The following is a 13,201-nucleotide window of genomic DNA, read 5'->3' on the forward strand; positions in this document are numbered from 1 at the left end:
ACCAGCAATTATTTGGGTTAATTAGTCTTTCATAGCAAAAAAAAGAAAACACAAACTAAACTAGTTTGTGTTTTCTTTTTTGTCAGTTTGGAGCTAAACTTTTAGTTTGTAAGCTAAATATTTTACTTAATAAATAATTAGCTTGGAGCTAAGTATTTAGTTACAGGCTAAATATTTAAGTTGCTAACTAAATATTTAGTTCAGAGTTATATTTATAGCTTGTTGGAGATATCTTTACAGTTTGGAGCTCAATATATAGTTTCAGGCCAAATATTTAGCTTACTAGCTACATATTTTGTTTAAAACTGTGACATTTATAAATGGGTAAATAATCTGATTACAATATGATTGAAAAATAAACCCCAAATATTTGAAGTTCATTTTTGACTTTAAATAAAGACCCCCCTCACTTTATCACTATATTGTCAGTAATATTTTGTCACCCATGGAAGTCCAATTATGTTATAGAATTGACAATGTAGTGGAAATGTGTCCCTCTCTGTGGACAGGTTGGAGAGCCGCATGTCAGCGGACATTGGTGTGATCATGCAGCTCCTGCAGAGGCAGATGGCCCTGGTTCCTCCTGCCTACAGTGCTGTTTCATCACCTCCTCAGGTAACCACACTGTCGCCATGTCAACACGTGGCTGGTCCACAAAGGAGTTTCAGTTCTTTCAGTTTCGTAAAGACAGAAATCATACAAGATGTTTGTGCTCCGCAGCCCTCTCCGTACCCCGGTTCTGGACCAGGAGACAGGGCAGCTCCTGATACAATGGCTTCTCTATCACAGGTGAGGCTTTTTTTTATTATTTCTAAAATAATCACAGATTATCGACAATAATGTTTTGATGACTGTCCCAAAAAGTCAGTGAACACGAGTGAAAAGTTTGTTCTCTGAATGACTATTTAAGAACTTTGGTGATCCTCAACAGAGCATATACAGGTGATCAAAGGGTTCACCAGCTCTGACCAATACAGTGGTCCTAAACCGTTCACGCACAGGTCTGATTGCAGTGCATTAATGTTGTAGTATGAACAACCACAAAAAGATTCCAGCAAAACAAGAAAAAAAAATCTGAATTGACCTTTTGTGTGAACAGAACCTTAAATCAAGCATCAGGTACAAGTAGAGAGAGCGTCAAATATCGGATAATCTAAAGTCTGGGCTGAGATGATTTTATGTGAGCTTTTGATTGAAAGGTTAGGGTGGAAGCGCCAGTTCATGTTGGCTAAACTGCTTATCCGACTTCCATCTCGTGTTCTGAAACAAAAAGTCAATTTTAAAGAAAGGTCTAATAAACAAGGAGCCGAGCATTCAAGCAAAGGGTCTACAAGACTGGTTCAGACTTGGACTTAGACTTGAACTTAGTTTATTGTCATTGCACAAAGATACAACAGTGAATTTGGCAATGACATGATGTTGCTTGGCTACTGGAGTACACAGAAAAAATACTGAAAAACCACAGGTGTCACTATAAATACACTTATATATATAAAAATGTTACTGGTGCAAGTTACTGATCATTGCTTGGCTACTCAAAGACATTTTGTTGCCAAATTCACTGTCGTATCTTTGTTCAATGACAATATAGTAAGTCTAAACCCTTCTATTAGACCCTTTGCTTTGATGCTGATTTCCTCATTCTTAATACTTGGATTTTTAAGAACGTTTCTGAACTAGAGCTAGGAGTTGGTCAAGGAGCATACTACAGCTGCAAGTCAAAAGTTTATGATATATAAGACACAATGTCACAAATTAGACCATAGCTACTTCCTGGTGAACTTGAACAACTGTCTTGTTTGACATTGGTGCATGTACGTGTATCCTAATTGATCCCAAAGCCTTACACTTTGCAGTATTGTTATGACATTCAGATTTTTTTCCTTTCAGATCTTGGACTCGCAGAACTTTGAAGACTTTTCAGCCAAGCCTCTTGACTCTATGGCGCCCCAGGACTCCTCTCTGATCCCCGCCAACCAGGATCAGCCTGAATCCTCTGCCCTGGGCAGCCTGGGGCAGCATGTGGAGCTGGCGCTCCAGCTTGATAGCGGGGCTGGAGCCATGTCTGCAGGGACTGCTGCAGATGCGGAGACAAGTATAGCAGGAGGATTGAATTTTGCGTCAGTGGAACCGAAGCCGGCTGCAGAGACGGAGGCGTTGCCTATGGACGCTGAGACCCAAAGAAGGCTTTCACTTCAAGAACCACAGACACCTCTGGATTCACAGATACCACAAAGACATGGCTCTGACCCGGGGGGAAGCTAAGAGAATGGGGAGGAAAAGGGAAGAAGAGAAGTATCCATTGTTCCATACGGAGACACCAGCTGGATCTACCACCTAAACCCTTTCAGGCGCTCACTACTCACCTTTTCGGACAGAGTAAAGCCATGATAGGGGCCAAGGGAAGTATTGAACCTTTCCCTCCGCCACAGTCTTTGTCTTTGAGTCTCTTCTCAAGAAACATCCTGAGCTTTCTGAGTTTCAAAGCGGTACAACCTTTAACCAAAACCACAAGCCGAAGAGAGGCGACCTCCGTCTCTAACCCAATCAGTCCGGTCTGGAAACCCTCAGTCAGTCGCTAAGGATAACGCTTCTTCTCAGTCATACTGAAAAGACAACTAAGTTATAGAAGAATCCCTTTACAGCTGTTTCCAGTGTTGGATGACTGAAGAGAACAAGACAACATCGGACAAAATAATGACAAACAAAAAAGTAGCCATTTCTTGCACTGAAAACCTTGATACGATGATTATTCTTTCTATATATGTCCAAGGCGCTTCCGATAAACTCACTGACTGGTTGTTTGAATTGTAGTGTTAGCTGGCCTAACAGGAATCCTGCTGTCCCATTCTGTCATTGGTTCCGTCCCCTTGATGTCCCGCCCTCTGCCCCCCAAGAGGTGGAGCTAATGTTCTAATTTATACTCTGATCGAGAGCACACTGGATTGGCTGGTCCACACCTCAGGGGGTGGGAACTGGAGGGTTACAAGCCATGAATTCTCTTGAAGAACATATCAGCTGCCCTATCGTAAACATTGTACCCATTTGCTAGAGAGCTGAACACGCGTGGCATGCTTGGGTTGTGTCAGCAACAGGTAAACTGGCAAACTTACGCGGTTTCCATAAGAGCAGTATACCAAAACAGCTCCCTAAAGACTTCATCAAGCAACTCCATGAACTTCAGTATGAGCTGTGGCCTTAACAAGGTCACCTGATCATCACCGTACGAGAAGTGACGAAGTCAGCAGCGATTTCTGATGCCCGGTTAAAAGCTCATGCATAGAGGAATTCTAGTTTATCATTGTTGAATTTGCTACCTCAGATTTTATTGCTCTTTACTTTTTTGTTTTCACCTCAAGCACGCAAACCCTGAATATTTCTACCTTGTACATAAGTAAGTATACGAGTTTGCCAGTTTACAACGACCAGCCGAATGCGCCATTATTCAATGTACAGTACAATATGCAAACACTGGCTAGAAGAAGACGATTGCGTGTGCGGTACTGCTGTGTGTGGGCTTGGGTCCGGTCGCAGGCTTTCGGTGTGCGTTTGTTTTCGTCTCATGCAGAGTTTGCTGTGTTTGCTTCAACACATGGTAGAGGCTCACTGGATTCTCTTGTTGGTTATTTATTCCCCCCAGACAAAGACAGATGAATGATGCCTTGTTGAAAAAGACAAATGAAAGGTTTGGTATGTGAAATACAAACCCCTTCAATGTTGCTTTGCAGAACACACGTCTCGGTTACGGTGGTCTGCCTGCTTTGGCACCATTTTACATGGTGGGTTGAGAGGTGTGGTCAACATCTGTATGCTGCTTTTTTCCTCATTTTGCATCTCTAGATACCACTTACTTTATTTTGGAGCCTAATGTTCTTGAGCATGCACCCTATTTTTACATACAAAGTGAAAGTTTTCACAAATCACAAGTATGCTTTAAAGAATCTGTAATTTGTGTAGAATATTCCATTCCCTGCTTATGGGGAACTGGTTGTAAAGTTACTGCTGTCAAAAATGAACAGCAGTAACTTTGGTTATTTAGCCTATTATAAGATAAACTTTTAAACTAAATATCTAGTTAACAAGCTAAATGCATACAAGCAAAAATCTTTAGCTCAAAGCCAAATATTCAGCTTAAAACTAAATATTTAGCTCCAAACTATTTAATTTCAAGCTAGCAAGCTAAATATTCAGCTACAAACTAAATTCTTTGTTAGTGAGCAAAATATTTAATTTGTAGCTAAATACATAGCTTAGAGCTAATATACAAATTCACTTGCCGATTTGCTAATTAAATACTTAGGTTGAAATGGTGATATTTTTAAATGAACAAATAACATGGTGAAAATATGACTTAAAAAATATGAAACCCCCATTTTTTGCCTCTCATGACAGGCTAAATAACCAAAATAATTGCTGTTCATTTTTGACTGTGTACCTCTACAGATTCTACCTTTTGGCTGCTTGCTAAGTCCATACACTGCAGTTTCAGGTTTTCTCTTCAAATTAATTAAAAACTGGGCAGTTCAGCACCATTAGCCATCCCGGAAGTTGATACTAGACTTAGCACATGCTAATGGCTAATGTTTAACCAGTTATTTTCTCATAGTTCTAAGAAATCACTTGTATGTGGTCTGTCACTTTTTCGCCATTTCTTTTCTTGACTTTGTATCCAGAACGTTCTAACATAAACTCTAAATGTGGAGGGAATTGCTCTGTTTAATGAAGCAAGTGTTGTCAGCTAGCCTGACAAGAAATCTGTGTTGAAACAGTAGAGCAACATGAGGACTACTTCCTTTTTTTCAAAATAAGTCTCAGCAACTATTGACCTTTTGCAACTTTGTCAACGTATCACATTGAGGAGAATGAAGAAAAGCGGAAGTGAGGATGGGAGTATTGAGCTGATTGTTTTCTCTTAAGTTAATTTGTCTGTAGAAGTATCACACCTAGTTGGGCCTCATAGAGTGTTATTTACAAAAGTTGAATATCTGGCTTAGAAACCGACTCATATTTTCTCCCTCCTGACGTATTTATTGATTTGATAAAAACGCAGACTTTGCCTGAATTCACGCCCCATACCACTATGTCATAAACTGCATTTCCCAGATTGTACAAAAAGTCTAGATGCTAACAAGGTTTTTTGGACATGGTAGGCTACCTGATGGTGAGGCATTCTCTTCACGCTTACTAATGGTTAGACACATACCTTCTTCAAAATGCAATATTAGATAACATCTTACTAATATTACCTCATCTTTATTAAGTGTATAAACGTTAATCTTCTTACCTCATAAAAAGTGTTCACTACAAATCCACAGATAAAACAAGGACTGCCAGTCCTTATGATTGATGGTTGCTATCTATTACTAGTCTATATTATCAGGCTACCAACTGTCTGTTTTTGACAATCTTTACAGGAATTAACAAGCTCATTGGTTGTTTGACATCCGTCATGGTGGAGCGGGTCGCTTTCTGAACAGGGTGACGTCACATGCAAAGGGTCAATAACACTAACCTTCATACCTGGGTGCCAAAAGAAGCCACCCGAGGCCAGTACCTGTATACACAAACTTTAATATTGTGAGATGTTGCTTCACCTCTAAGAACCTTTCAAATCTTAAACCATTTTACAGGTTTAGAAAACATAAATATAAGTTGCATGACGTGTTCTGGCATTTTGATACTAGGTGTTTAGGATGGTCCAGTTTAGCTAATGCTAAATCCATTGGCATTAGCTTGTGGAATAAGCTATTTTCTACTTTCTATATTTCTGCTGCAGGTATAACCACTCAACAGAACCCTAAAAAACTGTATTGTCCCTTTAAAACATTCTTTTAAGTCCATCTTGACCCCCTTTTTGAGTTCGAGACAAAAGGTCTAGATGCTAACAAGGTTTTTTGTACATGGTAGGCTACCTGAGACAGGGCATTTACTCCCTGTCTTTAAAGGTATCTCATCTATCCAATGTGGTCAACACAACAAAGCATATGTTCAGTAAGTATGATGAAGATGACGTGTAGAAAATATTTAAATGTTAGCAGCATCAGGCATATCATTATGACCCTTCGCTGGTTTAGTAAAAATGAAAAACTATCACCGGAGCATCAGACGTTGATCATGACGTATTTTGGGTGAAGTCTAGGCGTTTATCCAGACACCTCAACCTTGTGTTGGGGATCACGTGAAATATTTCAAATAAAATGCTAACTTTTGAGTTCTTAGGATGAAGGAAAATAAACACCTATCTCATCACCGAATTGTCTTCCCTGATCTAAAATCCCACAGATTAAGCTTCTGTTGCTGTAATATGCTGAAGAGTGAAGGAAAAGTGTTGGCGAAGTGCAATAGTATTTTAAACAGTCCTGACCTGTAGCACCTTGAGTACGTCTGGAAGAGGAAAAAGAAGAAAAAAAGTTCTGCACTTTATGTTCTTGTGCACGGCGCACATGTTTTAATGAAGACTCAGGAATGTGTCAGTCATGTCATGGGTGCCCGTTTTCCTTTGTCCAACAACTCAAAATCAACCAAACAAAACACTTTAACAGAACTCATCGTTGGCAGAATTCCCCTTTAACGAAGTATTGAGAAGTTGTTACTCTGCTGTTTGTCTAAGTTATTTAATTTATTTGTTGTGGTAGATATATTTGGTTTGCATGTGAATCATGACTGAAATCATTTTGTCTCGGCTATATGAAGAGCTGGAGGACCTGAATGTTCTTCGTGGAACCCGTTAGGCGCTCTACGTTCTCGTTACTCTATTCATGTTGCTGAAATGTATACATACGCACCATATTTCTCTATATATAATCAATATTGATGAACAGAGGTGATTGATGTGCATATTATTTAACGTTAATATTACTGAATCACTTTATGAACACCTGTGAGAGCCATTTCCCTAAAGGTCGTCGTCCATGTCCACTTGTGCGCAGCTCGTGTTATGCTTTGTAACAGTGCACTTTAGTATTGAACCAAAGCAAGGGAATGCTGTAACCAACCATCACTGCTGACATTTTAAACCCACACGTGACTCAGCTGAAGAAGTAAACAAAAAGGAATGGGACAATTTGAATGCAGAGGACGCAATAACTAGACAAGACGTGACGAGGAAGACGTGTGAGAATCTGAAGGCTCCAGTGTGGAAACTGACTCCAGGTTCTAGTATGTAAATCTGAATGAACGCATCATGGAAGCCCAAAGCTATCCAAATCTGACTTGTTCTAACTACTGAAGCTAGCTGCTTGATGCTAACTGGTTTACTTTGCTAACACACTCCTCACCACCACCTCATGTACGTTAGCGCTTGCTGTGTTTATTATTTCAATGCCGTCATGGTAAATAAAAACCATGCATTGTTATGCTCAAAAGGTTTTTGATGCATCAGGACAAAATAAAAATCATCTGGATTTTTATCACATTCTAAAATGATTTAAATCTAACTTTAGATGTAATTCTACACTGGTATAAAAAAGAAAATTAGTTGTAAAAAAAAAAAAAATCCACCCTAGATTTAACATCTTGTAGTGGAGTTTATGGTTCTTGTGTTGTTTACTGTCATCTACCCAAAGAATTAAAAATTTTTTTTCAAAAGATTTGTAGTTTATTCAGTTTATCTTTGCAAACCAACATTTTCCTTCTCTGTTGAGCTGCTTTCTGCTGACAGGTTCTCTGATTCAGTCAAACTTGTTCAGTCATTGGCGTGCTGTGGTGGAGTAGGGGTTAGCGCGACCCATATTTGGAGGCCTTCAGTCCGTGTCGTGGGTTCGACTCCCGGACCCGATGATATTTGCCGCATGTCTTTCCTCCTCTCCTCCCCCATTTCCTGTCAGCCTACTGTCATATAAGGGACACTAGAGCCCACAAAAGACCCCTTGGAGGGGCACAACAAAAAAAAAACTTGTTCAGTTGTTTTTTGTTTTGCTATGAAGTTCAACCAGCAGGGGACACACTTCAGCTAATCTGCTAATACAAGAGCTAATTTTTTCATTTAGCAGGGGTCTCAAACTCCAGTCCTCGAGGGCCACAGTCTTGCAACTTTTATATGTGCCTCTGCTGCACCACACCTGAACAGAATAATTAGGTCATTAGCAAGACTAGGAAAACTGATCCACACAAGGAGGAGGTAGTTAAGCCATTTCATTCCAGTGTTTTGTACCTGTGACACATCTAAAAACTGCAGGACAGCGGCCCTACAGGACTGGAATTTGAGACCCATGATTTAGAGCTTTTGCTAACTTTGAAAACATTAGCCTCGGCTTACTTAGTAAATACTGAACCGTTCAGTATTTATTAAATAAGCCAATGCCTGTGGAGTCTGAGCTAAAGCTCTGGGATGTTTTTTTTTTTGTAGATTCATAAAAAAAAATTGCACAGTCTGACTTTGAGCTAAATCTTTGCCCATTGTCGGACTGTCAGTGTCTTAAATCTTTTGTCCACTTAGGAACAATGATAGTAAAACGTAATAGCAACTAATGCTTTCAAAGAACACTTTTAATCAAAGTGCTACACAGGGAGGAAATGGAAAACCTATCAACATGACGAGAACACAATAAAATCAATAAAGCCGATTATTTAAATAAAACAACTAATACTACGACTAGAATAATTACAATAAAAACATTGAGTCAGAATTTAAAATCTGAATCTTCCTTACTACACACAGTGGTGGGAAGATCATCTTTCCCCTGTTGGGCAGATACGGCTGCTTTTCTAAGGTCATTGCTGATATTTTTCTGACTTGGCGTTGTGGTCAGAACAGAAAAACTGCTAAAACTCCTGCTTTTCCAGATGACATCACTGTCTGATGATCAATTAAACAAGGGCTTTGAACAACAGGACTTTTTTTAAACTGTCGCTTAGTTTTTCATTTTTTAATAGTTTATTTAAACAATTCAGATACTTTATTATGTCCTGATACAAAAAAAAAAACCCTTTTACTCTAAATAGTATACTTTTCCCCACGACGGCACCATTATTCTGCCATGACATGGAGTTCAGTACATATGATTAAGTGTATGGAAATATTTTTAAACAGATACACAGATGCTCCCCCGTAACTGTAGCTTTCACTTTGTTTAATATTCAATAAGTCACCTAGTGGCCTGAAATATGTATATTCTCTCTGACCTCCAAACTAGAATGTGGTTGTTTTCCTTTCATGAGGCCTAGAACATGCATGTTTGGAATGCATATTGCCACAATGGAATACAATATAAGTAATAATAGATGCTGATCATTCAGCCCACAGAACACTTCTTACACCCTTCTTACCCTCTTGGCTCTTCCGTCCCGGTGAGCTTTAATTTTCAGCTCTGTTTGACTTTTTATGAGTTCCGACAGGTTCAGGTCCTGTTTTTGTACATATTTTGATCACTTCAGTGGGGGAGGGGGGTGGTTGAGGGCTGGGAGGTTATGGGGTGGGGGTGGGAGGTTATGGGGTGGGGAGTACACAGCACTGGATCTGCTTTGTCTATTTTTGCCTGTACATACCAATTTCTATTGTAAAAGATTCAGCGGCGCTCATATAGCCGGCACTATGCAGAAACTATAAAGAAGAAGAAAAAAAAATCCTTTGGCATGCTCTGAAATGCAGAATCTATTAGGAGAAAACGTAGTAAAGAAATCTTTGCTCTAATTTCTTATCATAAAGAATTACCTGAATTAAAACAAAACAAAACAAAAAAACAAAGGGCGTCTGTGGTGGATGTTGATGATGAGGGTCAGAGCGATGAAGCTGAAGACTTTTCTTATTGTGCACCTTTTTGATTGCATGCTGCACTGAGAATCATCCGGCGATGTGAAGGGTTGACGCGCAAAGCGGCTAGTTCTTGCTGTATGCTTGCAGACTGTTTGTAGAGTGAAAAAACTATATTCTTCCAGGTTGTGGGAGAGTCATATTTATATATACACAAATACTAAAAAAAATAAAAATAAATAAACAAACTTCTGAATACAATATTATATTGTATCTTTGGTTTTTCTGAGCAGGATCTGCTGTAGGTGGATGGATGGATGGATGGATGGATGGATGGATGGACTGGGCGGTTCCTCCAACATGCAGGTGCGCCTGATTCCCTCTTGGCTCTGTCGAAGTGTCGAAAGTATTCCAAACAACGCTGGCCCACTTCTTCCTTTTCTTTTAAATCATGTGGGTTGTTAAAATCTGTTAGCAATATCAAATTTTAACATGATGAGGAGGTGAAATGTCCCCTGGTAATTTAATAGACTGTTTTTTTTTATTTTTTTTAACTCATGCACACTCCTCTACAACCCCTGGAATATTGTCTAACCACTGAATGGCCCATGGAGGGCTTCCACAAAGATTTATGTGAACAAGTGAGGAATGTTGAAGGGGAAAACTGTGACGCTCCAGGTTCTGATTGTGCGATAGCATTATTAACGGTTGAACTTTCTAAGATTTAAAACAAAAAACCTTTCATTAAACCTCTTTTAAAGCAAATTTGTCCTTTTGGAGTTTTTTTTTTGTATCATTTAATGGATGTTTAAATATTGTCTTTTCTTCCCTAAAGCATAAACTTTTAGTTCATTTGAATTTTGAAGGACCAGTTGTCACTGGTTGGTATTCAACCTGCACAGGGTGGAGACGGGCGCCGATCCCACAACAAGATGGCGAAGACAGTGGAAGCATGTAGATCATATGACAGAGTATTAGGGCTATTGCAGATTTTTTAAAAATCAAAGAAGGAAAAGTAAATTCTGCCAAAATATCTCTAAATTTCTAGAGAAGACAAGGGAAACTCTTATTTTGAAAATTTGCTAGAAAAAAAAATCAAAAAATTTTCAGATTAAACTCTTCTAAAAAAACAAAACAAAGCTTTCAGAGTTTCAAAAATTTTACATTTTTTACCTTTGAAACATTTCCAAATGTTGAAAATGTTTAACAACTATAATCTTTCGGTTAAATCTAATCGATTGCTTTGCCCCTTAGAGAAAATTGAATTAGAGGTTAGTCAGACAATTCTGTAACACTCTTAAAAAAATTGGTTCCACTTTTTTCATAGTATCAAAGGACTGCACAGTAGCACCAACTTAATTTATACCCCTTCATAAACTGATGTTTTTGCCTGGTTATGTTAAACTCATTGAAAAAGACGATCAGAAGGCTGACTGTTTGGTTTCATACAGAACTCTGTACTGTATTTTGTTTCCGAATCTAGAAATCTGGAAACAAAATACTAGAAGAGTCCTTCTTAATCTGGACAAATAGTACTTTGTCTATTAAAAAAATGAGTAATCCTAGGTTTTTTTTTCAGTAGACAAACTTAAACATAATCCTGGATCTGTCCATTTCTTCAGCTCTCAGCAGTGAAATCCTCTAAACAAAGCCCTTTCTGTTCAAATGAAAACTATGGCCATCCTTTCAAATGGTAACTAGCTCTACAGTAACTTAGGAAGTGTCAATGTTTTGCCTTGATTCTACGGTAAAGGTTTACCATATGAGGCGTAAGATCTGTCACAGGAAAACTACAAATCTGGTTGCAAACTAAAAAATTTGAGAGGCAGTGACATGAAAAAGAAAAGTTTACTAAAACTATTTTGCAATGTAAAAAGCCCCATTTTATTAATTCACACAAGTGGCGCGAAAAAGCATTTCCGCTTTGCAAATTTCTTGTTTTTGGGTATTTATCCCTCCGAGTGTCTGTCAAACAAAATGTAATGTCACAGATTACCAAACAAAAAGCAAAAAAAAAAGTTATCAACTCATGACTAATCAGCATCATATTGTGACGCTGAGCTATAAAAATGTCTCCCTGCTGCTACTTAATTCTTGAAGTTGTTTCGTTACATTTTAACTCGGCCATTCAGATCTATTAAATGAGCCAACTACCATAGACATTAGCGAAATATGCTGTCTCATCCTGAAATACTGATGTTTACCATTCTCACCACTAGATGTCGGTATAGAATCACTTTAAATTTGGCCAATCTTCTTCACTTTCTCCAACTTTTATGTCTTTATTGAAGTATCAGAACTTTGGCAGCATTGGCATGAGAAATAGCCAGACACATTTTCAGTTAACCTCAGACTTGATGTCTACAATAATACAGAAGTGCCTACATTTAATCCATATAATAAAAAGAGAAACTCCGCTGGTTTTATTTGATGCTTTGTTCCATGAAACAAATAACTTGGTTTCATGGCCTTTAAGTTTCCGCCATTCAGCAGTGAGGTACAATATTGTCTCTGTTTACTGCGCTAGATGTAATTCCCTTCAACCCGGTTGACATTCCTGTGTCAAGGCGGGCTTAGGGCGTGTTCTTGGGCAGCGGCCGCTTCCAAAGGCGTTCCTCCCGGCGATTGGACCGGCACCGTGCCGTAGAAGGAGTCAAAGTTCTTCATTGTCCGCGCACGGTGTCTGTCAAAAGTCCATTTGGCAAGAAGGAAGAAATGACCTCGGACTCAGGAGCTGTGGCTGGACAGCAGTGTGGTCACTCAGACTTGAATTGGGAAGTGATTGGATGAAACCGGAGCCAGTCAGTGTACGGGGTTTGTGATTGGAGGCGTAGCGTTTCTGGGGCGGGGCGGGCTGAGTCTGCGGGCCTGCAGTATGTGTGCGCTCTCCGGGGTGGGCGGATCGTTAGCTGTGACAGCGACGCTTGGAGACTTCCTAACAAAGCTGTCAGAAAACAGACAACTAACGGTGAGTCCGACTCAAATATACAAACTAGTCTTTTCTCCTCGTGCCTGTGAGCAGGCGCCGTTCGCGCGGAGTGCGAAGGCCTCGCGCGGACAGCTGGGCTGTTAGCAGCAGTGAAATGACGGTGATTTGGGGCTGTGTGATCTCACAGCGTGCATCACAGCGACTGTGGATGGGTGTAGGTTAGTGCTGCGTTCGGGTGCTGCACGGAAACTTTTACTTTCTGACAGGCCCTGAACAAAGATGCTGAAGCAGAGGGCGAGCCCCGCCTAGCTAGGTGACTTTTTGTAAAAGTGTCGCTTCTGATAAGGTCTTCACGGTTTTTCTTCCTCCCTCTCTGGATAGGAGATAGGCACGTTGGCCGAAATTCCCGACTTCAGTGGAAGCGGCAAAGTGAAGTTAGAGTACGAAGCAAAGTTGTGCAAGTTAGTAGCTAGTCTGTAAAACCAGGCGATTATTTACAGTCTGTGAGGAGGAATTCTGACATAAAAAGTAAAAGTATGTGTGATGTAGCATTGCTGAACAGATACAGCAGTTCCACGTGC

General features: G+C 39.7%; 2 protein-coding genes across 12 annotated transcripts in view; both read left to right on the plus strand.

Moving 5' to 3' along the window:
• Nucleotides 1-5,568, plus strand: part of kcnh2 (potassium voltage-gated channel subfamily H member 2) — a 203,561-nt gene extending 197,993 nt beyond the window's left edge. For both annotated transcript variants that reach the window (XM_023326467.1, XM_023326468.1), the window contains 3 exons: nt 510-615; nt 721-789; nt 1,891-5,568. In XM_023326467.1, coding sequence (XP_023182235.1) covers nt 510-615; nt 721-789; nt 1,891-2,265 — 550 coding nt within the window. In that variant the 3' untranslated portion in view covers nt 2,266-5,568. The remainder of the gene's footprint in view (nt 1-509; nt 616-720; nt 790-1,890) is intronic.
• Nucleotides 5,569-12,368: 6,800 nt separating this feature from the next.
• map4 (microtubule associated protein 4) overlaps nt 12,369-13,201 on the plus strand; it is a 94,442-nt gene continuing 93,609 nt past the window's right edge. For 6 of the 10 annotated variants that reach the window (XM_023326376.1, XM_023326375.1, XM_023326377.1 and 3 more), the window contains exon 1: nt 12,370-12,659. The gene's annotated coding sequence lies outside the window, so the exon portion shown is untranslated. Of the gene's footprint in view, nt 12,660-13,201 lie in introns of all 10 variants that reach the window. The other 4 variants (XM_023326381.1, XM_023326383.1, XM_023326384.1 and 1 more) reach the window with 3 other exon arrangements.

Source organism: Xiphophorus maculatus, chromosome 21 (genome assembly GCF_002775205.1).
Source record: "Xiphophorus maculatus strain JP 163 A chromosome 21, X_maculatus-5.0-male, whole genome shotgun sequence".
NCBI classification, from domain to species: Eukaryota; Metazoa; Chordata; class Actinopteri; order Cyprinodontiformes; family Poeciliidae; genus Xiphophorus; species Xiphophorus maculatus.